At 51.0% G+C, this 26,854-nt stretch overlaps 1 protein-coding gene across 50 annotated transcripts in view; it reads left to right on the forward strand.

The window, feature by feature from the left end:
* The window catches only part of MROH1 (maestro heat like repeat family member 1), a 119,108-nt gene that overhangs the window by 68,069 nt on the left and 24,185 nt on the right, over nucleotides 1-26,854 (forward strand). For 22 of the 50 annotated variants that reach the window (XR_001446916.3, XR_013397557.1, XR_013397553.1 and 19 more), the window contains 12 exons: nucleotides 8,622-8,695; nucleotides 10,957-11,079; nucleotides 22,318-22,425; nucleotides 22,569-22,713; nucleotides 22,837-22,877; nucleotides 23,128-23,269; nucleotides 23,574-23,626; nucleotides 24,037-24,144; nucleotides 24,459-24,578; nucleotides 24,861-24,983; nucleotides 25,812-25,958; nucleotides 26,046-26,072. Coding sequence is in view for 43 of the 50 variants with exons in the window: in XM_077944574.1 (XP_077800700.1) it covers nucleotides 8,622-8,695; nucleotides 10,957-11,079; nucleotides 22,318-22,425; nucleotides 22,569-22,713; nucleotides 22,837-22,877; nucleotides 23,128-23,269; nucleotides 23,574-23,626; nucleotides 24,037-24,144; nucleotides 24,459-24,578; nucleotides 24,861-24,983; nucleotides 25,812-25,958; nucleotides 26,046-26,072 (1,211 nt within the window). In the remaining 7 variants the exon portion in view is untranslated. Of the gene's footprint in view, nucleotides 1-1,098; nucleotides 1,572-8,621; nucleotides 8,696-10,956; nucleotides 11,080-22,317; nucleotides 22,426-22,568; nucleotides 22,714-22,836; nucleotides 22,878-23,127; nucleotides 23,270-23,573; nucleotides 23,627-24,036; nucleotides 24,145-24,458; nucleotides 24,579-24,860; nucleotides 24,984-25,811; nucleotides 25,971-26,045; nucleotides 26,073-26,854 lie in introns of those variants that run through there. The other 28 variants (XR_013397554.1, XR_013397556.1, XR_013397555.1 and 25 more) reach the window with 3 other exon arrangements.

The following is a 26,854-nucleotide window of genomic DNA, read 5'->3' on the forward strand; positions in this document are numbered from 1 at the left end:
GTGCAGTCATCACCATTATCGAAGCTCAGATTGTCTCATCTTTGGCAAGTGGCAGCCTCTTGAGATCTGAATCCCTCGGACACAGCCCTGCTGGTCTTCGGCAGCTCATGTTTTAGGCTTCTTTCATTTCTTTCTTTCTTTAGACCTGGAATTGGCCATTTCTACAAAAATAGCCCTGGTTCCTTTTAGTGAGAAGCTGCAGGGTTTTTTTGTTTTTGTTTTTCAGAAAGGGTCTCATTTTGTCACCCAGGCTGGAGTGTAGCGGCTCAAACATGGCTCACTGCAACCCTAACCTCCTGGGCTTAAGGGATCCTCCTATCTCAACCTGCCAAGTAGCTGAGACTTGCAGGTGCACACCACCACGCCTGGCTAATTTTTCTATTTTTTGTAGAGATGGGGTCTCACTGTGTTGCCCAGGCTGGTTCTGAACTCCTGGGCTCAAGTGGTCCACTTGCCTCGGCCTTCCAAAGTACTGGCATTACAGGTTTGAGTCACTGCACCTAGCCAAGAAGTTGCCTTTTAAGACAGTAGTCTGTTTCTGGAAGGCTCATTACTTCTGGATGGTTATTCCTGGGATTTTTCAGTAGACAGAGCTAGGAAATATCTCTATCAGTAGATAGAAAAAATACCTTATGAGTTCATGTTGATACTTCCAGTTCAACATATGGACCTCAGAGATTTTCCTCTTTTCTGTTACATCTTTTTTTTTTTTTTGAGATAGTCTTGCTCTGTTCCCCAGGCTGGAGTGCAGTGGTGGGATTGTGGCTCACTGCAACCTCTGCTTTGCAGGTTCAAGCAATTCTCGTGCCCCAGCCTCCCTAGTAGCTGGGACAACAGGCATGCACCACCACACCCAGTTAATTTTTGTGTTTTTTGTACAGATGGGGTTTCACCATGTTGGCCAGACGGATCTTGAGCTCCTGGTCTCAAGTGATCCACCTGCCTCAGCCTCCCAGAGTGTTGGGATTACAGGCGTGAGCCACTGCATCTAACCTCTTTTTCATTACATCTCTGTCTCTGTTCTCAAGAATCTAGTTCTCAAGGTTAATAGAATCAGACTATCCCATAATTACCGTTTGTTTGATCTCTGTTACACAGGCAGCACTAACACCAGAATAACACCGATGTCGCCATCACCAGTCATGTGACTGAAACATGAGGACTGCCCTGCACGCGCCCCTCCACAGCCTGCTGATCTAACAGCCACGCCCTGCGTCTGTTGTTTGAGTCACCATGGTGTTACATCCCGTGCTGTCCCTTCTCTGCCTTCTTGGTGTTGGTTCTGCAGGCGACTGCCCATGTGGCGCCCAGCCCCATCCTCTGTTCGCGGCTCTCTGCCACTCTTGTCCAAAGCTCATTCTCTGTAGGTTCCATGGGAAGGGCTCATGGGAACATGATCCTCGACCTCACGCTTGCTGATCGCGGTTTCTTGTGCCTTTTGTAGTTGATGGTTTTGCTGGTTACAGGATTCTTGGTTGACATTTCCTTGAGTGTCTTAAATAAGTTATTCCATATTCTTCTGGCAGAGAGTTGCCAGATTTAGCAAAAACGAATAAACAGGCCGCCCCAAATATTGTGTGGGTCATTTTTGTACTGAAAACATGATTTGCTGGGCTAGGAGCAGTGGCTCACGCCTGTAATCCCAGCACTTTGGGAAGCTGAGGCAGGCGGATCACGAGGTCAGGAGATCGAGACCATCCTGGCTCACATGGTGAAACCCCGTCTCTACTGAAAATACAAAAAATTAGCCGGGCGCGGTGGCGGGCGCCTGTAGTCTCAGCTACTCGGGAGGCTGAGGCAGGAGAATGGCAGGAACCTGGGAGGCGGAGCTTGCGGTGAGAGGAGATCGTGCCACTGCACTCCAGCCTGGGCGACAGAGCGAGACTCCATCTCAAAAAAAAAAAAAGAAAAACCAAAAATTAGCTGGGTGTGGTGGCGGGTGCCTATAATCCCAGCTATTCGGGCGGCTGAAGCAGGAGGATCACTTGAGCCTGGGAGGCAGAGGTTGCAGTGAGCCAAGATCACACACTGCACTCCAGCCTGGGCAACACAGCAAGACTCTGTCTCAAAAAGAAAAAAATTTTTGTTATTTATCTGAAATTCAAATTTAACTGAGCATCCCATATTTTATCTGGCAACCCTATTCTGGCATAAAGCATTGTTATCCAAGTCTGATGATAATCTAATTTTCTATCTTCTTCGATGCCATGGTTTTTTTGTTTTGTTTTGTTTTTGTTTTCTGATGTCCAAAAGATGTTCTTCTTTTTCTTTAAAACACAGTAATTTCACTAGAATATCCTGATGTTGGTCCTGCAGTGCCCTATAGTTGGAACAGAGCCCTGCTCCTCACCACGGCCTTTCTGCTCCCACCAGCTCCCTGGGCCATCCTCCTACTATGGACCCCTCCTTGGCCACACTCGGCCGCCTGATGTTGGAGGCTCTTCCAGCCTGGAATCTTTCTGTGGCTCCCACATAGCCAGCTCTCTTCCTTTGAGTCTTAGCTTCAGTGTCACTTTTCAGAATAGCCCTTGGTGCTGACCCCCCTCTTCCAATGCGACACCCCCATGAGTATGTTTCTCAGCCTCTTGTCGGCTCCTCTCCTGATGCCGCCACAGTCTGTGGTGATCTTATTTACTGTCCAGTTGTCTTTGTATCTTTTCCATTAGGACAGAAGCCACTTGAGGGCAGGCCCCATCTGCCTTGTAAAGGGCCTGGCAGGGAGTTGGCCTCCCCATAAACTTGAGGAGTGAATAAAATATTGCAGGTAAACCCCAGTGCATGTGAAATGTTATCGGTGACCGTAACTTTTGTGCTTTTCAGTTCGTTTGTTGTCTTGAATCTCAGGGACATGGGCCCGGATGGGCCTGAATCCTCAGCCGCACCCTGGCTTGCTTGTGTTCTGCCTTCTCATATGGGGCCGCGGCCACCCCAGCCATCGTTCCCCTTGTCTCCTCTTCTGGGAGGCAACTGCTCATGGCTCAGGTCCATCGTTCTATTGGGTTGTTTGTTTGTATTCTTCAACTTTTTGTGTTAGGGTTCTCTAGAGGGACAGAACTAATAGGATAAATGTGTATATGAAGGGGAGTTTATTAAGGAGTATTGACTCACGCGATCACAAGGTCCCGCAATAGGCCGTCTGCAAGCTGAGGAGCAAGGAAGCCAGTCCCAGTCCCACAGCTGAAGAACCTGGAGTCCGATGTTGGAGGGCAGGAAGCATCCAGCACAGGAGAAAGATGCAGGCTGGGAGGCTAAGCCAGTCTAGTCTTTCCATATTCTTCTTCCCACATTTATCCTAGCCATGCTGGCAGCTGATTAGACGGTGCCCACCAAGATTGAGGCTGGGTCTGCCTCTCGCAGTCCACTGACTCAAATGTTAATCTCCTTTGGCAACACCCTCACAGACACACCCAGGAACGATACTTCACATCCTTCAATCTAATTAACACTCACTATTAACCATCAAACTTTTTAGTCTTTTATTGGGAAATACAAATACAGGTTGAGTGTCTGTAATCTAAAACTTAGAAATCACAAACGTTTCAAAGTTCGAGACTTTTTGAACACTGACATCATGATGAAAATGACCTTAACACTACAGAAAATGTGCAGAAACACCATGTTAAGTGTGCGATGGGCTTACTGAAGAGCTGCAGCAGCGGGACTTGTAACAGAGAAAGAAACTATGGCAGTGTACAAAATCAGAGTGATGTGTAAGACAAAAACCATTGTTAGTGAGGCAGATGGCCCTGGAGGAATCATTCTGAAAAGCATCTGGCAGAATGCCTCTCCTCCCTAGAGGACCACTTCCTGGTCCCTCAGCTTCATCTGAGGTTTCTTCTCACCTAAAAATGAAACATGGGCCGGGCGCAGTGACTCATGCCTGTAATCCCAGCACTTTGGGAGGCCCAGACGGGCGGATCATGAGGTCAGGAGATTGAGACCATCCTGGCTAACACGGTGAAACCCCGTCTCTACTATACATAGAAAAAAAATAGCTGGGCGTGGTGGCGGGCCTCTGTAGTCCCAGCTACTCAGGAGGCTGAGGCAGGAGAATGGCGTGAACCTCAGAGGCAGAGCTTGCAGTGAACCGAGATTATGCCACCGCACTCCAGCCTGGGCAACACAGCAAGACTCCGTCTCAAAAAAAAGAAACACAGACCAGGTGCAGTGGCTCATGCCTGTAATCTCAGCCCTTTGGGAGGCCGAGACAGGCAGATCACTTGAGGTCAGGAGTTCAAGACTAGCCTGACCAACATGGTGAAACCCCCGTCTCTACTAAAAGTACAAAATTAGCCAGGTGTGGTGGCACAAGGCTCTAATCCCAGCTACTTGGGAGGCTGAGACAGGAGAATCACTTGAACCTGGAAGGCGGAGATTGCAGTGAGCCGAGATCGCACCATTGCACTCCAGCACGGGCAACAAGAGCGAAACCCTGTCTCAAAAAAAAAAAAAAAAAAAAAAAAAAAAAGAGCCTGGCGCAGTGGCTCATGCCTGTAATCCCAGCACCTTGAGAGGCCGAGGCGGGTGGATCACGAGGTCAGGAGAGCGAGACCATCCTGGTTAACACAGTGAAACCCCATCTCTACTAAAAATACAAAAAATTAGCCGGGCGTGGTGGTGGCGGGCACCTGTAGTCCCAGCTACTCGGGAACCTGAGTCTCGCTCTGTCGCCCAGGCTAGAGTGCAGTGTCACGATCTCAGCTCACTGCAATTTCCTCCCCCCAGGTTCAAGCGATTCTCCTGTCTCAGCTTCCCGAGTAGCTGGGATTACAGACACCCACCACCATGTCCGGCTAATTTTTGTATCTTTAGTAGAGACAGGGTTTCACTATATTGGCCAGGCTGGTCTCAAACTCCTGACCTCGTGATCCACCCGCCTTGGCCACCCAAACTGATGGGATTACAGGCGTGAGCCACCGTGCCTGGCCTCCTGCTAAGTTCTTATATGTGAATAAGTGTAAGAAAATGATTGCTTATTGAGCTGGGCGTTGTGGCTCATGCCAGGAATCTCTGTGTTTTTGGAGGCCAGAGTAGGAGGATCGAGTCCAAGAGTTGGAGACCAGCCTGGGCAACATAGTGAGATCCCATAACTTAAAAAAACAAAACAAAACGATTGCTTACTGGTAGCATATAAATTTAGTCAGGAGTGATGGGAGTGGCAGACAACCACAGATTGTCCACATGGATGGCTAAAAGGTGGCACCTTTGCTTTCTAACAGTTCAATGTACACAAACTTTGTTTTGTGCACAACATTTTAGAAATCCTGTGTGAAATACCTCCAGGCTATGTGTATAAGGTGTATATGAACCATAAATGAACTTTGTGTTTGGACTTGGGTTCCATTTCCAGGAACTCTCATTATGTATTTGCAAATATTCCAAGCTCTGAAAGGCCCCAAAATCTGAAACACATCTGGTCCCAAGCATTTCAGATAACGGATGCTCAACCTATCCAAGCTGAAAGTTCTTAGAACACACAGGTGGGTTTAAGAAGTCGTGTTTGAGCTGAGCCCATCAGCCCTTCCACGGCAGTCACTGACTCTCAGGGACCAGACCTTATTGTTGGTTGTCTTGTCTTGTCTTTTCTCTTCTCTTTTCTTTTCTTTTCTTTTTTCTTTTCTTTTCCTTTCCTTTCTTTTCTTTTCTCTTTTCTCTTCTTTTCTCTTTTCTTTTTTCTCTTCTCTTCTCTTCTCTTTTCTTTTGAGACAGGGTCTCGCTCTGTCACCCAGGCTGGAGTGCAGTGCACGATCTTGGCTCACTACAGCCTCTGCCTCCCGGGTTCAAGCGATTCTTGCACCTCAGCCTCCCGAGGAGCTGGGACGACAAGTGTGCACGACCGCACATGGCTGATTTTTGTGGGACCAGACCTTATTGTTTTAGTTTTGCCACCATTGTGTGAGTCCCTAAGTAATATAATGTGGTCTTGCCGGTTTCTGAACTTTATAGAAATAGGATCATATTGCTGTATTCTGTGTTTTACCGCTTTGTCCAGTAGGGCGTTGTCAGGATTCCTCTGGTGGCTGTGTTAGTGCCTGTCTGCTCACTTCCATTGCTGTGTCCTGCCCCATGGCTTGGAAGCCAGCGCCCCATTAGCCCTTATCCTAGTGTGGTGTGTGCTCAGGCTCTTGGCAGTTTGCTGTCATAAACAGGCTGCCCTGTGTGTGTCAGAGCTCCTCTGGTGCAGGAACATTACCTGAGATGGACTTGTTGGGTCTTAGGTGTATGTATCCTCTGCCTTTTAGATGAAGATGAGGTGTTTTCCAACGTCCCCATGCCAGCTTCTCCAGCAGCCTCCAAGCATTCCACCTGTTCCAGCGTCCTTACTCTCATGAGGTTTTGCACCGGACTCCTGCGCCTATTCCCGTCGGGCCGTCATCCTGTGTCTCTCTGGCCAGCGGGGAAGCCCGGTGGCGTTGCTTGGGTGTTCGCAGTTGGGATTTTTGTTCACATCTTTTATCTTTCTGTTGATGAGTGTTGTTCTCATCAACTTGTTGGAATTCCCTGCACCCTTTGCTGGGTCCACCACAGTGGCTGTCCTTCCAGCTCTCTTCATACTGTTTTGATTAACAGAAATTCTGAACTTCACTGAACTTCAGAGTGGTCCTCTCCCCTCCCCTCCCCTCCTCCTCCCCTTCCCTCCTCCCCTCCCCTCCTCCCCTCTCTCCTCCTCTCCCCTCCTCCCCTCCCCTCTACTCACCTCCCCTCCACTCCCCTCTACTCCCCTCCCCTCCACTCCCCTCCCCTTCTCCCCTCCCCTTCTCCCCTCCCCTTCTTCCTTCCCCTTCTCCCCTCCCTGCTCCACTCCCCTCTCCCCTGTTTTGACAGGATCTTGCTCTGTGACCCAGGCTAGAGTGTGGTGGTGTGATGTCAGCTCACTGCAACCTCCGACTCCTGAGCTCAAGCGATTCTCATGCCTCGGCCTCCTGAGTAGCTGGGACTATAGGCGTGCACTACTACCCCTAGCTAATTTTTGTGGTTTTGTTGTTGTTGTTGTCGTTTGTTTTTGAGACGGAGTCTCACTCTGTCGCCCAGGCTGGAGTGCAGTGGTGCAATCTCGGCACACTTCAAGCTCCGCCTCCCGGGTTCACGCCATTCTCCTGCCTCAGCCTCCTGGGTAGCTGGGACTACAGGCGCCTGCCACCATGCCCGGGTAATTTTTTTGTATTTTTAGTAGAGACGAGGTTTCACCATGTTAGCCAGGATGGTCTCGATCTCCTGACCTCTTGATCCGCCTTCCTCTACCTCCCAAAGTGCTGGGATTACAGGCGTGAGCCACCGCGCCTGACCAATTTTTGTATTTTTTAGTACAGAAGGGGTTAGTACAGAAGGGGTTTGTCCATGTTGTCCAGGCTGGTCTCCAACTCCTGGACTCAAGTGATCCACCCACCTTGGCCTCCCAAAATGCTGGGTTTACAGCCATGAGCCACCGCGCCCAGACCCTTACATCTTTTCTTATTGCCTTCTATACTTCCCAGTTCTGAGGCTATGAAGATCCTTCTACAGCATCTTCTAAAAGCAGTATTGTGTGTCTCATGGTTAGATCTGGAACCTGTCTTTTCTGAGCTTCTATGTCACACGTCTGTTTCATCCTCCTAACCCAGGACTGGAGTTGCCCCAGACATGACAGGGGAGTTCCCATAAGGGAGTGTCCCAAACCCTCAGAGAAGGGACCAGTTGGGATCCCAAAGAAGCACTAAATGCCAACTCAGAGCATTAATTAGGGGAACATTGGCATAGAGAGCTGCAGCTGGCCTGGAAACCGACAGTAAGGGACAAGGTGTTCTACCCGGGTGCCTCGAAACCGACAGTGAGAGACAACATGTTCTACCCGGGTGTGCCCGCATTGAGGGGCCAGGGTATGGGGTTTATGTGCAGGTTTAAGGCATTGAGTTCCAGGCATGAAGAGGCTGCGTCTAGATCTGCCATTTGCTGCTCCACAGTCCCTGGAGCCTCAAGTTCCTCATCTGTGACATTGGGGTTGTGGTGACCCTTCTCTCCGAGGACTGTCGTGTGGGACAGCAGTCCTGTCCTGTGCAGTGGACCTCAGAGGGCACCTGCACTGTTCCCAGCATCCTTCATTATTATAGTCTCTCAGCCACTCTTTGATACCCACTTTTTATCCCCATTTAAATGTCAGGAAATGAAGGCCTGTTGATGGCTCTCAAGGGGATTCCCAGACCAGCAGCATTAGCTCAGCTTGGAACATGTGAGAAATGCACACCTGAGCCCCCCAAGACCTGCTGAGTCAGCGCCTGGAGGGGGAGCAAGAGAGGACCCTGCCCCCAGTGCTTAATCTGCCTTCCAGTGATTCTGACGCTGTAGCACTTGAGAAACACTGAAGGAACTTTCCTGGCATTGGAACCTGGGTGTACCTGACTCAGGCCCATTCTTCTACAACCGCCCTAAACTGCCAGCCACTTAGCTTTTGAATTAGGTAGAATGATGTTATTTGAGGAAAGTAAATTATTTGTCCCCTGAAGAAAAGTGGGCATGCTTTGCTTATGCTCCCTCTTTTTCCTACACGGGGACCACGGGGAGGCCAGACCCCTGATGATGTGGATATGGGACCCTGAGGTCCTCATCTCAGTGGTAGACTGAGCTGTCCTGTTTGTTTCTTGCAGCTGCTCAGATGGAAGATAAAAAGCCCTTTATCCTCTCTTCCATGAGGCTTCCTCTCCTGGACACCAACAGCAAGGTAAACCACATGGGCCAGCCCAGGCTGCCGCACCACACCACAGGCAGCTGCAGGGTGTGGCCAGACCGTGCTGTGAGGTCACCCACCGACCAGGCGGCCACCACCCTCGACTGGACTGAGCTTGGGAACAAAGGACGACAGTGTGCCGTTCAGCGTGTGGCTGGTGCTTTTCCCACACCTCACTCAGGAAACAATCCCCAAGACCACCCCACAATCGCACCTTACAGGCCCGCGGGTCCCCAGCCCTCCTTCAGGCTCAGTGATTCTCTAGAAGGACCCGGAGCTCACGGTGCTGCTCTGCTCATGGTGATTGCAGCGAAAGGATGCAGGTCCACGTCCAGATGGTTGGGGTGCCTGGGACAGAATCCAGGAGGGCCCACACACAGAGCTCCCAGCCGTCCTCCTCTGGGGTCGTGGACGGCGTTAGACCCCCGCCCCTCCTCGCAGCAGCAGTGTGAGTCAGCGCACACAGAACATCAGAACTAGGGAAGCTCCTGCCTTGGGGTCTGTCACGTGGACCCGGTTGGTGCCCTCATGGCTGAGCTGTCTCCAGCCCCTCTGGAGGTGGAGCTGATGCCACGTGGCCCATAGCCCCCACCTGTCACATGAGACCATCTGGTGTGGCCCAAGACCCCAGGTGGACAAGAACATTCTTACCAGGCCAGATATTTGGGGCTTAGTGATGACCTCCCAGTACCCCAGGGCAGAGGCCAGGCCTGTCTTTGGGTAGGTGGATCTTTGCGAAAGTTAGGACTGCACTCAGGTTACCCAGGGGCTGCTGGCTTGGGTAGGACCTGCTTGCTACAAGGGGAGCAGAGACCCCCAGCCCTCTGGGGGCTGCTTCAGCCTTTGTACTGGGCCTCCTCTTGGGGTCCTTCTGTGAGACTCTTGTTGTGTTTCCCCAGAAGCTACTGAAACGGACCCCATGCCACATCTGTTGCAGTGCCCCTTACGTGTCCCACACACTCCCCAACGTTCAGAGCTCTTCCCAACATGCCCCGGCAGGGTTTTTTGGTCCTTTTTGGACGCCTGCAATGCCAGGTGGTTAAACACACACAGTCTGGGCAGTCTGGGACCAACCGGCTCGCTCCTCCACACCCACCCTGTTCCCTGAGATAGCACAAGGAGGAAGTGCTTAGAGAAGCCTCCTTGGGGTGGGGACACTGGACCTGGCAACTGAAGGGGCAAAGGCATGGTCGCGATGCTGGAGAAAAGGATCCCCAGGGAGGCAGCATAGGCAGAAGCCATGGCTCAGGGGAATGGCTGGTTTGGCCACATTGGCCTGGCTGTGCCTTCGAGTCACCAGGCATAGTTACTGGGTGAGGCTGGACATGCAGGCTCAACCCTAGGATTGTTTGGGTGATAACTGCAGCTTCAGGGACTAGATTTATGGTGCACACAGGAAACATGGGGATCACACGAGAGAAGCTAGCTCGGAAGGACATCAGCCCCATCCCCTGAGGCCAGGGTGAGCCCCGGAGGGAGGGACGGGTGTATCTGGAGCCTGGGAAGGGCAGCCGCCGATGCACAGGAGGCGGAGGTTGGGGGCAGGGTGGCTTTGGGAGGAGCCCTCAGCAGAGGCGCTCTGGGAGTTGGGGTGCAGCTTGATGGAAGTGGATAGAGGAGGGAAAGTGAGAGAGATGCTCCCCTCTGGCAGCAGGGGAGGGAGGAAGGGGAACTGGAGGAAAGAATCCTTCCCTGTGGACCTGAGCACATCCACAAGCTGTGGGAAGACTGCCTTCAGGGGAGAATGGGCCTCCACACAGCCTAGGGACAGAGAAAAGGGCAGGCGCAGGTGGTACAGGTACGTCCAGCTACAGGTGTGGGTGCAGACCCAGGTAGGCAGGTATAGATATGGGTGTGAGTGCAGGCTTAGGTGTGGATGCAGGTAAGTATGGGTATGGGTGTGGGAGCAGGCATAGTTGTGGATGTGGGTGCAGGTATGGATGCAGGCACAGGTGCAAATGCGTGTGCAGGCATAGGTGTGGGTATAGTGTGGGTGTTGGCGCAGGTATGTGGGTACAGGCCCAGGTGTGGATACAGGTAGGTACAGATGTGAGTACAGGTGCAGGCCCAGATGTGGGTGCAGGTAGATCCAGGTACAGCTGTGGGGGTAGGTCCAGGTACAGGTGTCAGTGTAGCTGCAGGTGCAGGCACATGTGTGGGTGTGGGTGGGAGGAAGACTGAGGTTCCTCTCTTCTGGCTGCACTGGCATGGCAGTCTCTGCATCCCCTTCCTGATCTCCCGTTTGTTCTGGGCAGGTGAAGCGGGCAGTCGTGCAGGTGATCAGTGCCATGGCCCACCACGGCTACCTGGAGCAGCCTGGAGGTGAGGTGATGATTGAGTACATCGTGCAGCAGTGCGCGCTGCCCCCCGAGCAGGAGGTAAGAGGCTGCCACCTTGCCTGCCTCCTAGGCCCACGCTGCCCCTGACCTGTGTTAGGCACTCTCGTCAGGAGCCTCTGGCCCGGCAGAGGGTGGATGTGTGGGCTGCAGTCTGCGTGCGGAGGTGCCCTCTGCTGTCTTTCGTTTGTTAATAGAGACAGGGTCTTGCTCTGTGGTCCAGGCTGGAGTGCAGTGGCTATTCTCAGGTGTGATCATAGCACGCTGCAGCCTGGAACTCCTGGGATCAAGCGACCCTCCCGCCTCAGCCCCATGAGACTGCAGGCACACGCCACTGTGCCCGGCTCCCTCTGGTTTCTGAGTTAGAGCCTCTGCACTGAGCCAGTCCTCTCGGCAGCTCCCAGGACTCGGAATGCAGAAGCAGGAAATAGAGAGTTTGTCCTGTTTGGGGCTTTTCTATTTAAGAAGTTACTGTACAAATACCAGTTTCTTCTTGAAGGAGAGCAAGTGGCGAAATAACCCACAGATGGTCTAGACAGCCTCTGTCACCCTGAACTGCTGCCCGCTGGCTGCTGAGCACGTCTGCAGTCGAGTCCCTGGCTCTGGGTCTGGTTCTTCAAGTTGGCAAAGCTGGTCTGTCCACCGAGGCCAGCTGAGAACAGAGAGGCCGCCCTCCTTGTGTTCTCGTGACCATCACTGTAGTGCCTGCTATGCCCCAAGTGGGATACGTGAATTTATCTGGAAACATCAGAGCTCAGGGAGAGTATGCTGTGATGTTGCCTCTAAGTGCGTGGTCGTCAGTGAGGAAGCTGCGCACGTGTCTGTTCTGCAGGCCCCAGCAGGTGGGCCACCACCAGCTCAGCTGATTCTGACCTCAGCATCTTCACAGCAGCTCCATGGGTCGTTAGGCATGACCTGGAGAGCCAAGGCCTCTGTTTTAGTCTTTTAGTTCCCAAAGTTTGGGAGTTGGAGGTTTCTTTGAATATTATAAAACATTATTAAGGTTTTCTAAAACCAAAAGAAAAACCATTTTGAATAGATGGAATCTCACAGACTCAAATATTTTTATCTATATAATAATAATTATTGTTATCTTTGAGACTGGGTCTCGCTCTGCCACCCAGACTGGAGTGCACTGGCGAGATCACAGCTCACTGCAGCCTTGAACTGGGCTGAAGCGATCCTCCTCCCTCAGCCTCCTGAGTAGCTGGGACTACAGGCTCATGCCTCCACATCTGGCTAATTTTTTATTTGTTGTAGAGATGGGATCACACTATGTTGCCCAGGTTGCTTTTGAACTCCTGAGCTCAAGCAGCCCTCCCACCTTGGCCTGAAAAAGTGCTAGAGTGACAGGTGTGTGCCACGACACCCCAGCACTCGTGTTTTAACCACAGCACCTTGCTGTTTCTGTGGAGCCTCTCAGTCTGCATTGCTTTTTGTGTGGGGTTCAGTGTAACGACCTTTCTGCTTTTGCATGTTTCAAATTATTTGTGATAAAATGTTCAAAAAGCAAAGCAGGACATGTTGCTCTGAGACAAGTGGGCCTTGGGGTGTTCGCCAGACACACTGCAGAGGGGGTGAGTGGCAGCGGCCGGCCCTGTGGTGCCACTGGGTGCTGGGCTCTGTGGTGCAGCCCAAGGGGTGGCCAAATGATTCTGGGGCAGTCAGGTGCAGGGCCACTGGGGAGGAGAAGACAAATCCAGGGAGTCTCACCTGGATGTAGATTCCCCTTCAAGGTTTTTGGAGAAACATGAGTTAAAGATTAGAATTAGTTATTATTTTGCCGTTTTATCTCTATTACCCCACCTAACTTTCATTTTTTTTTCCATTTAATTTTTTAGAGACAAAGCCTCACTCTGTTGCCAAGGCTAGAGTGCAGTGGCACGATAATGGCTCCTTGCAGGCTCAAACTCCTGGGCTCAGGCGATCTTCCTGCCTCAGCCTCCCAAGTAGATGGGACCACAGGCATGCGCCAGCCACCATGGGTGGCACTTCTTGTGCCCATTTTCAAATTGGGTTGTTTTCTCATTATCAAATTTTGAGAGATCTTTCTATATTCTGGGCACAAGTCCTTTGTTGGATTTATGGCTTATAAATATTTTGTTTTCTTTTTTTTTTTTTTTAACTTTTAATACATACTGTTTTGTTCTTGAGTAGAGACAGCCTGTGTTCCCAGGCTGATCTCTGACTCTTGACCTGGAGTGATTCACTTGCCTCAGCCTCCCAAAGTGCTGGGATTATAGGTACGGGTCACTGCGCCTGCCCATAAATACCGTCTTACAGGTCTGTTGCGTTCTTGTCTTTTTGCTTTCTTAACCCTGTCTTTCAGAGAGCAAAAGTTTTAATTTTCTTTTAATAGCCAGTTTACTTGAGATGGAGTCTCACTCTGTTGCCCAGGCTGGAGTGCAGTGCTGCAATCTTGGCTCACTGCGACCTCCGCCTCCCAGGCTCAGGCAATTCTCCTGCCTCAGTCTCCCGAGTAGCTGGGATCACAGGCATGCACTACCAGGCCTGGCTAATTTTTTGTTTTTTTAATTTTTTTTAGTAGAGACAGAATTTTACCATGTTGGCCAGGCTGTTCTTGAACTCCTGACCTCAGGTGATCCACCTGCCCCGGCCTCCTAAAGTGCTGGTATTACAGGTGTAAGCCACTGCGCCTGGCCTAAAAGTTTTAAGTTTTAGGATTCACATATAGGTCTATGATTCATTTTTAGTTTTTTTTTTTTTTTTTTTTTTTTGAGATGGAGTCTCTTCCTATTGCCCAGGCTGGAGTGCAATAGTGTGATCTCAGCTCACTGCAACCTCCACCTCCTGGATTCAAGCAATTCTCGTGCCTCAGCCTCCCAAGTAGCTGGGACTACAGGCATGCACCACCACGCCAGGCTAATTTTTATATTTTTAGTAGAGACAGGGTTTCACCATGTTGGACAGGCTGGTCTCAAACTCCTGACCTCAGGTGATCCTCCCGCCTCGGGCTCCCAAAGTGCTAGGATTACAGGCGTGAGCCACCGTGCCCGGCCTTTTGAGTTAATTTTTGTTAAAGTGAGGTGTGCTTGAGGCTCGTTTTTTTGCATGTGAATGTCCAGTTGTCCCAGCACCACGTGTTGAGAACACTCTTCTCTGTACATTGACAAATTGCCTTGCATCTTCATCAAAAATCAGGCAACTGTATAGATTATCTCTAATGCTCCAGCTCCGCTCGTCTGCGGAATCTGTCATCATCTGTCATCAGTACCCCACTGTCTTTCCATGGCTTTGTGTTAAATTCTTTTTTTTTTTGAGACAGAGTCTTGCTTTGTTGTTACTCAGGCTGGAGTAAAATGGTGCCATGCTGGCTCACTGCAGCCTCCACCTCCCAGTTCAAGCAATTCTCGTGCCTCAGCCTCCTGAGTAGCTGGGATTACAGGCGTGCACCACCCCGCCCATCTGAGTTTTGTATTTTTAGTAGAGATGGAGTTTCACTGTGTTGGCCAGGCTGGTCTCGAACTCCTGGCCTCAAGTGATCCACCTGCCTCGGCCTCCCAAAGTGCTGGGATTGCAGGTGTGAGCCACTGTGCCTGGATGCTTTATAGTAAGTTCTGGAGTCAGGTAATGTGAGTTTTCCATCTTTGGTCTTTTTTGATCATGTTTTGGCTATTTTAGTTCCTTTGCTTTTCCCTGTAAATGTTAGAGTCCTCTTGTTGATAATATTCAGTCTTCCAATCCATGAAAACAGCACGTTTCTACATTGATTTAGGTCTTCTTCGATTTTGTTCACCAGTATTTTGTAATTCTCAGCATGTAGAGTCTGTATATTCTGGTATTTTGTTAGATTTTAAAAGCTATTTTGTTTTTACTGCCATGGTAATGGTACAGTTTTGTTTCTTTCAATTTCTAAGTGTTCATTCTTAGTGTATAGAATATACAATTGATTTTTTGATATTACCGTGTATCCTGTGGCTTTGCTTTTTTATAGATTCTTTGGGATTTTCTACATAGAGCATCATGTCTTCATATAGGCAGTTTTCTTTTATTTGTAAATCTAGATGACCTTTCTTTTTTCTTGACTCACTGCATTGGTGAAGTCTCTAGTGAGAGCAGCCACCCCTGCTTCGTTCCCATGAGGGGAACATACTGCCTTTTACTATTAAGAATGCTGGGGGCAGCCGGGCACGGTGGCTCATGCCTGTAATCCCAGCACTTTGGGAGGCTGAGGTGGGCAGATCATTCAATCTCCTTGAGTTCAGGAATTCAAAACCAGCCTGGACAACCTGGTGAAATCCCATCTCTACAAGAAATACAAAAATTAGCTGGGTGTGGTGGTGCGTACCTGTAGTCCCAGCTACTTGGGAGGCTGAGGCAGGAAGATCACTGGAGCCTGGGAGGCAGAGGTTGCAGTGAGCCAAGATCATGCCACTGCACTCCAGCCTGGGCGACAGAGCTAGACTCTGTCTCAATAATAATAATAATAATAATAATGTCTTTGCTAATCTCCTGGACAACTTGTTGCAGTTTCTGCTGCACCGTGGTATTTTTGTTGTGGAGAAGACTTCTTTCCTTAACCCTCAGGAACCAACTTCTGCCAGCTTCCAGCTTTTCTCTTCCAGCTTCCTTACTGCTCTCAGCCTTCACAGAGTTGCAGAGAGTTGCTCTGGATTAAGCTTTGGCTTAAGGGAATGTTTGGCTGGTCTGATTTTCTGTGCAGACCAGACTTTCTCAATGTCAGCAGTAAGGCTGTTTTGTTTTCTTTTTTTTTTTTTTTTTTGAGACGGAGTCTCGCTGTGTCTCCCAGGCTGGAGTGCAGTGGCGTGATCTCGGCTCACTGCAAGCTCCGCCTCCCGGGTTCACGCCATTCTCCCGCCCCAGCCTCCCAAGTAGCTGAGACTACAGGCGCCCTCCACCACGCCCGGCTAGTTTTTTGTATTTTTAGTAGAGACGGGGTTTCACCATGTTAGCCAGGATAGTCTCGATCTCCTGACCTCGTGATCCACCCGCCTCGGCCTCCCAAAGTGCTGGGATTACAGGCTTGAGCCACCGCGCCCGGCCGGCTGTTTTGTTTTCTTATCATTCGTGTGTTCACTGGAGTAACACTTAATTTCCTTCAAGAGCTTTTCCTCTGTATTCATGACATGACTGACTAGCACAGGAAGTCTGGCCTTTAGCCTGTTTCAGCTTTTGACATGCCTTCTCACTAAGCTTAATCAGTTCTGGCCTTTGATTTAAAGTGAGAGATGTGGGGCTCTTCCTCTCACATGAACACATAGGGGCGATTGTAGGCTTTTAATTGGACTGATTTCAACATTGTTGTGTTTCAGGGAGCAGGGAGACCCTAGCAGAGGGAGACAGGTGGGGAGTGGCTGGTCAGTGGGTCAGGACACCCAGCATTCATTGATTAAGCCTGCAGTTTTATACATTGCAGTTCATAGCACCCCAAAACAATTGTGATAGTAACATCAGAGATCTCTAATCACAAATCACCATCACAGATATAATATTAATGAAACAGTTTGAAATATTCCAAGAATTAGCAAAATGTGACACAGAGACACACACCAAGCACATGCTGTTGAAAAAGGCGCCATAGACTTGCTGGACACAGGGCTGCCCCAGACCTTCCACTTAGTTAAAATGCAGCACCTGTGACGTCCAGTAAAGCAGAGCTCAGTGAAACAAGGTCACACCTGAATGGACTTGCTTGCTTGTTTTTATTGACACATAATAGATGTCCATATACTTGGGGTACATATGATAATTTAATACATTCATATTATGTGTAAAGATCAAATCAGGGTAGCTGGGATATCCACCACCTTGCATGTTGGTTTTTTCTTTATGCTAGAAGCATTCTAATTATTCCTTTCTAGCAATTTGGAAATGTACAATAGATTATACTATAATCTATAATCTATAGTAGGGTAAACTATAGTCATCCTACTGATCTATAGGATACTAGGTCTTTTTTCTGAATATATATTTGTACCCATTAATCAGCCTCTCTTCATACCCCCACCTTCTACCCTTCCCGGCCTCTGGTAACCACCAGCCTACTTACTGTCTGTCTCCATGAGAGCCACTGTTTTGCTCCCGCCTGTAACAGGTTTTCATTGACGCCCTTTATCAGCTTGAAGAAATTTCTTTCTATTTCTAGTTTTCTAGACTTTATTATGGATGTTATGGATTGATGTCAAAATTGAAACAGTTTTGTGCATCTGTTGGTGAAATTATGTATTTTTTCTTCTTTTGACTGTTAGTATGGTAGATTATATTGAGTGTTTTGTTTATTTATTTTTTTTATGAGTCAGGGTCTTGCTTTGTTACCCAGTTTGGAGTACAGTGATGCAATTGTGGCTTACTGCAGCCTCAACCTCCCAGGCTCAAGCAGTCCTCCTGCCTCAGTCCCCCAAATAGCTGAGACCACAGGTGGGCACCACCACACCTGGCTAATTCTAAGTTGTGTTGTTGTAGGGATGGGGTCTCTCTGTTGCCCAGGCCAGTCTAGAACTCCTGGGCTCAAGCAGTCTTTCTGCCTCGGCCTCCCAAAGGGCTGGGATTACAGGCAAGAGCCACAGCACCTGGCCATGATTGCTTTTTTAGCAAACCATTTTTATTATGGTAAAATAACGTAAACTTGACTGTCTCAACCCATTTTAAGTGCACACTTCAGCGACATGAAGCATATTCGCATTGTTGTGCAGCCATCACCATCTTCCAGCTCCAGAGCTCGTCCATGTTCCCAAACAGAAACTGTCCCCATTAAATGCTAACTCCCATTCCCTCCTGCTCAGCTCCTGCACCCCACCGTTTACCTTTATGAATTTCACTACTCAAGGTACTTCGTGTGAGTGGACGTAAACAGCATTTGTCCTTTTGTGTCTGGCTTCTCCCACTCAGCATAAGGACCTAAATGTTCTCCCATGGTGTAGCGCTGCCAGAATTTCCCTCCTTCAGGGCTCAGTATTCCGTGTGTGGAGACGGCGTAGTGCTTACCCTTTCGTCCCTTCCTGGACACTTGGGGTGCTGCCACCTTCTGGCTCCTGTGAATAATGCTGCTGTGAACGTTGTTGCTTTGTAGAAAATTCTGAAATTGGGAAGTACAAGTTCTCTAACTTTGTTTTTTTTCAAGATCATTTTGGCTATTTTGGGTCCCTTGAATTCTCGTGTGAATTTGTTTTAGGATCAGCTTGTCAATTCTTGCACAGAAGTCACCCGTAATTTTTATAGGGATGGCACTGAATCTGTGTATCTGTTTGGGGAGTAGTTCCATCTTAACAATACCAAAATCTTTGTATCTGTGAACATGGGATGTCTTTCTATATTTTTAGGTCTTTATTTTAACGTTTTATAGTTTTCAGAGTATGAGTTTTGCACTTCTTTTGTTAGATTTATTCATAAATATTTTATTCTTTTTAATGCTATTGTAAATGGAATTTTCTTTTTTTTTTTTTTTTTTTTTTTTTTTTTAGATAGAATCTTGGTCTGTCTCCCAGGCTGGAGTGCAGTGGCACAATCTCGGCTCATTGCAATCTCCACTTCCCGAGTTCAAGCAATTCTCCTGTCTTAGCCTCCTGGGTAGCTGGGATTACAGGCGCCCACCACCATGCCTGGCTAATTTTGGGGGTTTTTTTGTTTTTTCTTGTTTTGGTAGAGATGGGGTTTCACCATGTTGACCAGGCTGGTCTTGAACTCCTGACCTCAAGCCATCTACCTGCCTTGGCCTCCTTAAGTGCTGGGACCACAGATGTGAGCCACTGCACCCGGTCTGAATTATTTTCTTAATTTCATTTTCAGTTTATTCTTTGCTACTCTATAGAAATACAATTATTCTTTCTTTTTTTTTGAGACAGAGTTTCACTTTGTTGCCCAGGCTGGAGTGCAATGGCACGGTCTCGGCTCCCTGTGACCTCTGCCTCCTGGGTTCAAGCAGTTCTCATGCCTCAGCCTCCTGCGTAGCTGGGATTATAGGTGCCTGCCACCATGCCCAGCTGATTTGTTTTTGTATTTTAGTAGAGACAGGGTTTCACCATGTTGGCCAGGCTGGTCTCGAACTTGTGAGCTCAGGCAATCTGCCCATCTCGGCCTCCCAAAGTGCTGGGATTACAGGCATGAGCCACTGTGCCCGGCCTACAATTATCCTTTCATATTGATCTTGTATACTGCAACCTTGTTGAACTTGCTTATTAGTTATAATAGTTTTTATTGGATTTCTTAGGATCTTCTGTAAGGATTGTGTCATCTACAACTATAGTTTTACTTCTTTTTTTCAACCTGGATGCCTTTTAATTTTCTTGCTTAACTGCCCCAGCTAGAACGTCCAATACTGTTGAATAAAATTGGTGCGAGCCGGCACCCTTGTCTTGTTCCTTCTCTTTGTGTAGAAGCATTTAGGCCGGCACCATCAGGTGTGATTCCGGCTGTGGGCCTTCATCAGGTCACGGATGCCGCTTTCTAGTCCTGCTTTGCTGAATGTTTTTGTCATGAAGAAGTACTAGATTTGATGTGCTTTTTACTGTGTCTAAAATGAGCTTGTCATTTTTGTTTCTTTATTTTAGTGATATGGTATATTTCATTAGGTGATTTTCAGATGTTAAACTCGCATTCTTCGTCATGGTGTACAATCATTTTTATACATTGTTGTCTTCAGTTTGCTGGTATTTTGTTGAGGATTTTCATGTCTATATTTATAAGAGATCATGGTGTATGCTTTTCTTATGCCTTTGTATGATATTTGTGTAATTTGTACACACACAGGTACATACATGCACAATTTTCTTCCAACTCATTTGAGAGAAAATTTGAGACATTATGTCCCTTTATCACTGACTACTGAATGCCTTGTTTATTTCCTAAGAATAAGGACCTTGTTCTGCACAACCGTAGTCCAGATGTTGCAATCAGGAAATTCAACATGGAGGCCATCATGTCACCTGATCCATGCACTTCCTCGGTCATCCCAGTTCTGTCCCTTTAGCTGCTTTCTGGCGCAGGGTACAGCCCAGACACATACATTGTGTGGCTGCTGTGCCCTGTTAGCCTCCTGCCCTTGTGTTTGTTGACCTGGATGCTTTCAAAGAATCAAGACCAGTTATTTTGTTGAATAGCTCAGGTATGATGGTGTTTCCTCATGATTTAACCCAGGTGATGCAGTTTTGGGAGGAATCTCGTGGAATTTTGTGTGTCCCCACCAATGTATCATATCGGGGGTCCTAGTGTTGGTTTGTTTCAGTGTTGATCTTGTTAGTTCTGCTCACTTGTCTGTGCTCGGTGTCAGCACTGGAAAGTTGCTGTTTCTGCCTTGTAATAAATGAGTAGTTTGTAGGGAGATCTTTGGGATTAAGTAAACATCTTCTTGTGATTAATCAGCATCAGGCCCCGTGCCGTCATTCATGCCTGTAATCCCAGCACTTTGGGAGGCTGAGGCGGGTGGATCACTTGAGGTCAGGTATCCAAGACCAACCTGGCCAACATGGTGAAACCCCATCTCTACTAAAAATACAAAAAAACTAGCTGGATATGGTGGTGGGTACCCGTAATCCCAGCTACTCAGGAGGCTGAGGCAGGAGAATTGCTTGAACCCGGGAGGCGGAGGTTGCAGTGAGCCAAGATCACCCCACTGCACCCAGCCTGGGTGACAGAGCGAGACTCCATCTCAAAATAAATGAATAAATAAATAAATGCTTAGTCAACATCAATTTTTTTATCATCCATGGATGGTTTTCTAACTCCAGTGATATTGCTGTACTTGATTCTTTGGCCTCTGTTGTGACAAAGCCTCTCCTATTATGTGCATGCATCTCTCTCCGTGTGGACTAGTGGTTTGCTGTTTGACACAGGGGTCCATGTGCAGTCCCTGTTGCTGGCCTTGGTGATCAAACTGTCCCACACTTGGTCAGTAGCACCCCTTGGAGCACACAGGCCCCTGTCCTGAGGCCCCACTGCCCTTTCTGGCGCAGGATGGCGTCCCAACTCACCCGGGGCTGCCCGTGCCTCCGCTCTGCAGTCCCTTCCATGAACCACTGGTCTCTTGTTTCTGGGAAGCTCGCTCCTTTATTTCTTGAGTATTTCTTGCCCCTGTTTTTGTGTCTCACTGACTCTGGTGTATCCGTTATCCAAAGGCTAGCACTGCTGTCTTCACCTCTTTCAGCTTTTTCTTTTTCCATTCTTTTTAAATTTCTTCTTCCTTGAAGCCTTCGGCAGCCTGTTCTTCCAAGTCAGTAATTTCTTCCTCAGTGAATCGTTACATTATTTGTTTCCTGAATTGAATTCTTTATTTCATGGTTATACTTTTTCACACCCTGTCTCTGGGATTTTCCTTGTTCTTGTCTCCTCATTTCCCTGTTGTGGTACTCTGGGGGCATTTTTTCACATGAGCATTGTCCCCGGTCTGTGTCCTAAGGTTCGTGTTTCTGGTGGAGTTGGAGTATGTCCTCAATGTTCGTTATTGGGTATTTTGCAATTTCTATTTGGTTTCTTTATTAACCCAAATGATTCTTTTATGATCTTTAAAATCTGCAGGTCGACAGGTTTTCCTGGTTGTCGTGGATTTATTGTTATATTGAGTCTGGCCAGGTTGGTTTCTGCTTCTAAGTGTTGGTTGCAGTATTATTTTTGACCTAATGGTCAGGATTTCAAAGTGGTTTGTGCATGTTTGGTATAAAGTTCTATCTATATTTTTAGAGCCTACTGTAAAAATTGAAGTTCAAGGTCTAAATATCACTATTTTTTTTTTCCGTGTGGCTTTTGGCTTCTGAAAGAGAGGGATTAGAAGTCCCTGCACTGTTGCCATTTTTCCAAATATGCCGCTTTGTCGTTGAGCTTTTACTCTTTGGTATTTCAAAACCTGCATGGAACGTGTGGGAAACAGAAGTTGTCTTCTTGCAGGGACGCCTGCCGGGTAGCTGAGCGCACAGAGAGGACGGCAGGCGTCCAGCCCGCTGCGGCTGCCGAGGCTGGGTGGTGTCTTGGTGGGAACCAGGTTTTCTGACATGGTTTATGTTCCCACAGAGGCTATCCCGTTCCTCCCCTGCAGGCGTTGCAACGTCATGAGCAGTTATTTTTTAATGGAGTCAGTAGCTTAGCAAATGCTCAAGGTTTTGTTTGTTTTGGAGATGAGAACTGAGGCAGGTGAGCCTCCTTTCTTGGGTGATCTTAGCGGAGAGTGCCTTTCCTGTCTGTGGCAGGTCGTGCACACGTCTGCATGTCCCGCGGCGAGGCCCAGGGTCTACCCTGCTTCCGGGCAGGCTGTGTCCTCAGGCCCAGAACCACGGCCGCCCACGCACACCTTTGCCTTTTGCCTTCCTCCAGCCTGAGAAGCCAGGCCCCAGCAGCAAGGACCCCAAGGCCGACAGTGTGCGGGCCGTCAGCGTGCGCACCCTCTACCTGGTCAGCACCACCGTGGACAGGATGAGTCACGTGAGTGCACGGCACCCGTCCCTGCCTGGCGACAGCAGAGCTCTCTAGGGCGGTGGCCCAGGGTGTGCAGGCCCTCTGGCAGGGCCCTGTCTGCATGGGACCTCCCTCTGGGTGGATGCAGACCAGGCCCTCCGCTCCCCCAGGTCCTCTGGCCGTACCTGCTCCAATTCCTCACCCCTGTGCGCTTCACCGGGGCCCTGACTCCGCTCTGCAGGAGCCTCGTGCATCTGGCGCAGAAGAGGCAGGAGGCCGGGGCGGACGCCTTCCTCATCCAGTACGACGCCCATGGTGCGTGCGGCGCCGTACCCCACCTCCCCGCTCCTGTCCCCACTTCCCCATCCTCCAGTTCCTGACCCCCACCCCAGGGCTGCAGGCAGCCCCCCACTGACTATTTCCACCTCTCATCTCCAGCGAGCCTCCCGTCTCCCTATGCTGTAACCGCAAGACTGTTGGTGAGCCTTGCCCTTTCACAGCGTGCCCGGGTGCCCCACTCTGTGTCCCTGTGCTCCACCCAGGCTTGGAAGGGGTTACCTTCTCAGTGGGCAGCCGCAGTCAGGGCTCAGGCGTGGTTTTCCTCTATGTGGGCGGCCCAGCTTCAGGAAGAGCCAGACCCCCCGTCGGGTGCTGTGGCCCTGCAGGTGCAGTTTGTGGGCACGGCCAGTGCTCCCTGCTCAGACCCGGCTCCACGCTGCCTCTCTTCAGGTTGTGTCTTCCAGCCCCTACCTGGGGGACGGACGTGGGGTGGCGGCGCTGCGTCTCCTCAGTGTTCTGCACCCTAACATTCACCCTTTGCTGGGTCAGCATTGGGAGACGACTGTCCCGCTGCTGCTGGGGTACCTGGATGGTGAGGCCGGGGTCAGGATGGGGTGCATAGCCCTGTGGGGAGGGCAGGCCTCAGGGTAGGGAGATGCTAGCTCTGACCCCACCTTTACCAGGTGGCACTAGGGTGGCCAGTGGGGACTAGGGTTGTGTAATTGGAAAAAGCAGTCTCCCCTGTGGTCCAAGAAAGGAAAAGCACTCCCGCAGGGTGCTTCCTGGGAGCAGGTGGGGGGCGGTGGGGCGGTGAGGCCTGTCTGTGCTGAGCATCCCCGGCTCCAGGGCAGGTGCTGGGCTCTGAGCCCCACTGGCCTGCGCGGCTGTCATTTCAGAGCACACGGAAGAGACCCTGCCACAGGAGGAGTGGGAGGAGAAGCTGCTGATGGTGAGGGCTGGAGGTGGTCGGGGCAGGGCCCATCCTGGGCCTTAAGGTGTTGTCTGGCCTGGGGGGTGCTGAGGTGGCAGAGACTGGGCCACCTGCCTCAACCTCACCTCATGGTGTGGCTGGGGAGTCAAGGAGCAGGCAGCGTCAAGGCTGAAGACCCCCGCAGCCTTCCTGTGACATGGCACCGGCCTCTAGCAGCCGCAGCCTCAAGCACAGGGTCCTCCTCTCGCCCTGCCTGGTGAGCCAACTGCGGCATGGCTGTCCCCTGAGGGTTGGCTCTGCCTCCCCTGGCCTCTGCTGGAAGGCGGCCTGCAGCCCCTGCAGCCACAGCACATGGGGATGTGCCCAGGCTCCAGCCAGCCCTGTGAGGGGTCGGGCTCCCAGCCTCTCAGTGGTGTCTTGGCCTGCAGTTCCTGCGAGACACCCTGGCCATTGTTTCTGACAACGCGTGGATCTGCCAGCTGAGCCTGGAACTGTGCAGACAGCTGCCCTGCTATGATGAGACACCCCAGGAGAAGGTGGGGCACCTGCTGGCATTCTCGATGTGGTACTTGGGCTCTGAGTTCCTGGGTCTCGTGTCTGTCACTTGCTGTCTGGGCCCTGTCTCCCGTGGCCCTGGTGGCCTGGCAGAGCCTCCTCGTGGTGGCTGAGGGCCAGGAGGTGTGAGAGCCCACTGGCCCCACCCCTTATTCCTCAGATGTTGCCCCGGACTCACTCTGCAGTTCTCATCAGCTTGTGGGCAGGAGGTGCACCCAGGGGCAGCCCCGTGGCAGCACTGGGTCTCCCTGTACTCAGGAGTCAGGCATAGCCATGTTCTCTGGTTTTGTTTCAGAACTTCCTGTACAAATGCATAGGAACCACCTTGGGTGCTGCTTCAAGTAAGGAGGTGGTGAGGAAGCACCTTCAAGAGCTGTTGGAAACAGCCAGATACCAGGAGGAGGCAGAACGTGAGGTGGGGCCACTCTCCCTGCAGAAGCCCCAGACACCCTAGGGCTGGAGGTCGGCGGTCACCTGCTGTTCTCTGAGGCAGCCGGCCAGGCCGCATGCCTGTGTGTGCATGTGTGCGTACACGTGTGGTGTGCGTATATGCACAGAGTGCGCGATCTATTGATGTGTATGCAAGTGTGTGCATGTGTGTACATGTGGGTGTGCCCCGTGTCCACGCGTGACCGTGTGCGTGTGTGTGTGGCAGCGTGTGCTCTCCCCTGCCTGGGGTAAGTGTCTTGCCCCCCAGGGCCTCGCCTGCTGCTTTGGGATCTGTGCCATCTCCCACCTCGAGGATACGCTGGCCCAGCTGGAGGACTTCGTGAGGTCAGAGGTCTTCAGAAAATCCATCGGCATTCTCAACATTTTTAAGGTTAGGCTGACACCGTGCAGGGCTGGGGACAGCTGTCTATCCACAAGTTTGAGGCTCGGGGGTGCCCTGCAGGCTGGAGTGGGGCAGGAAGCTGGTTGCGTCCCTGGAGCAATTTTTGCTCCTGCATTCCTTCCATGGGTGGGGCCTGTGCGTGGGCACTCCCAGTGGGGAGGGAGGCAGAATGGCCTCCCGGAGGCAAACGTAGCTGTGGCCAGGGCCGCATCTCTGCCAGGCGTGGGTGATGAGAGGGGCTTGCGGCCGGGGCAGGCCTCTGCCCCCTGGTGGCCGGCAGATTCTGCGTTCTCACCAAAGCCACCGGCTGTGCTGGCGGAGCCTGAGCCTGGTTTAAGGAAGGAGTGGGCCCCTACCGCAGGCCCCATCCCGGCCGTGGTCCCTCTATTTTCTGTCTCCCGTAACTGTCCCAATTACAGCATCTCAGGGCGGGACCAAGCACGCAGGGCTTCCCAGCCCTTGCTGTGTGGATCGAGGCTGATCTGCAGTGCAGCAAGGATGGGGCCTCGAGCTCTTCTCAGCTGCCTCCTGCCTGACTCTCACACGTGGCCACGCTACCTTGACCCTCAGCTCTGTGCTACTCGGTACCCAGTGGGCCCATGCCTGGCTGGCTGCCTATACTCCTGCCCCTTTCAAAGAGGCTCTCCCCCTCCCCAGATTCAGGTGGTGCCCTGCACGGCTGGGGCACACCTCTGCTGTCACTGACTGGCTCTGGCCCTTCTTCTGGGAGGACTTCAGGAGTTTCTGAGGCCAAGGATTCCTGTCGGGGAGTGTAATTGTATAACTGAAGTCCCGCTGGTTCCTCTGACCTCTCAGGATCGAAGCGAGAACGAGGTGGAGAAGGTGAAGAGTGCTCTGATCCTGTGCTACGGGCACGTGGCGGCCCGGGCCCCCCAGGAGCTGGTGCTGGCCAAAGTGGAGTCAGACATCCTCCGGAACATCTGCCAGCACTTCAACACCAAGGTGGGCATCGCAGTGGGCCTGCCACGCCAGGGGAGCTGGGGCTGCCGGGGACTCACATCTTAACTCATTTCACTTTTTGTTGTTCAGGTTCTGGGAGTAAAGGTAGAAACCAAGGTACAGTGTGTAGGAATTAAGTGCTGGACTGGCTTCTCCCCTCTCAGCTCTCCTCTGGGCGGGTTGAGCTTCGTGGGCAGAGGCTGGAGGGGAGCTTGCTGGGGCTTCCTGATCTTGGTCCCCACAGGGCATTCGAGAGCATCACCAGGGCTCCTGCCCTGGCCTGGGCCCTGGACGGCAGTGGGAAGAAGGGAGGCGTCTGTGCCTCCAAGGGGCCGGGTCGTGGGCTGTCACCCCCCAGGAGTTCAGCCAGCCCCACCCATCCCAGGACAGCTGGAACCTCCTCTGGCTCTGCTCCCCAGTGCTCGTGGGAGCTGTACCTCCCTGGACCCCAGTGACCACCTAGGAGAGGGGACAAGGCCCAAAGCCAGTAGAAGTGGCAGTGGAGGCTCCACTGGCCCCCAAGGCCTCACCCCAGCCTCACTAACAAGTTTCCCTTCTGGCCCTCCTGGCACTAACCTGACAAGCCCCTCTCTCGGGACAGTCAGCCCCTCCTTGAAAAACAGGCCCTCTGGTTCTCCTGCGGTGGCTGGGAGGGCAGGGCTGTTCTCAGAGGTTCTTTTCCCAGCCCTTTAGCGCTCCCCGGAGGACTCTCCTCCTACTGTGGGGGGCCCTCTGGTCACACCACACAGCGTCTGCTCTGTGGCCTGTCTTCTCTGGAGTGTGACACGGGGGAACCCCTGGGTGGCCCCCTGCTTCTTCCACACGGACTTTGATAAGCAGGAGAGCTGACTGGAGAGCTCCTGTGAAAGCAGAGTGCAGCACGTCTGGCTTCGGAGGAA

This window comes from Macaca mulatta, chromosome 8 (genome assembly GCF_049350105.2).
Source record: "Macaca mulatta isolate MMU2019108-1 chromosome 8, T2T-MMU8v2.0, whole genome shotgun sequence".
In the NCBI taxonomy this organism is placed as follows: Eukaryota; Metazoa; Chordata; class Mammalia; order Primates; family Cercopithecidae; genus Macaca; species Macaca mulatta.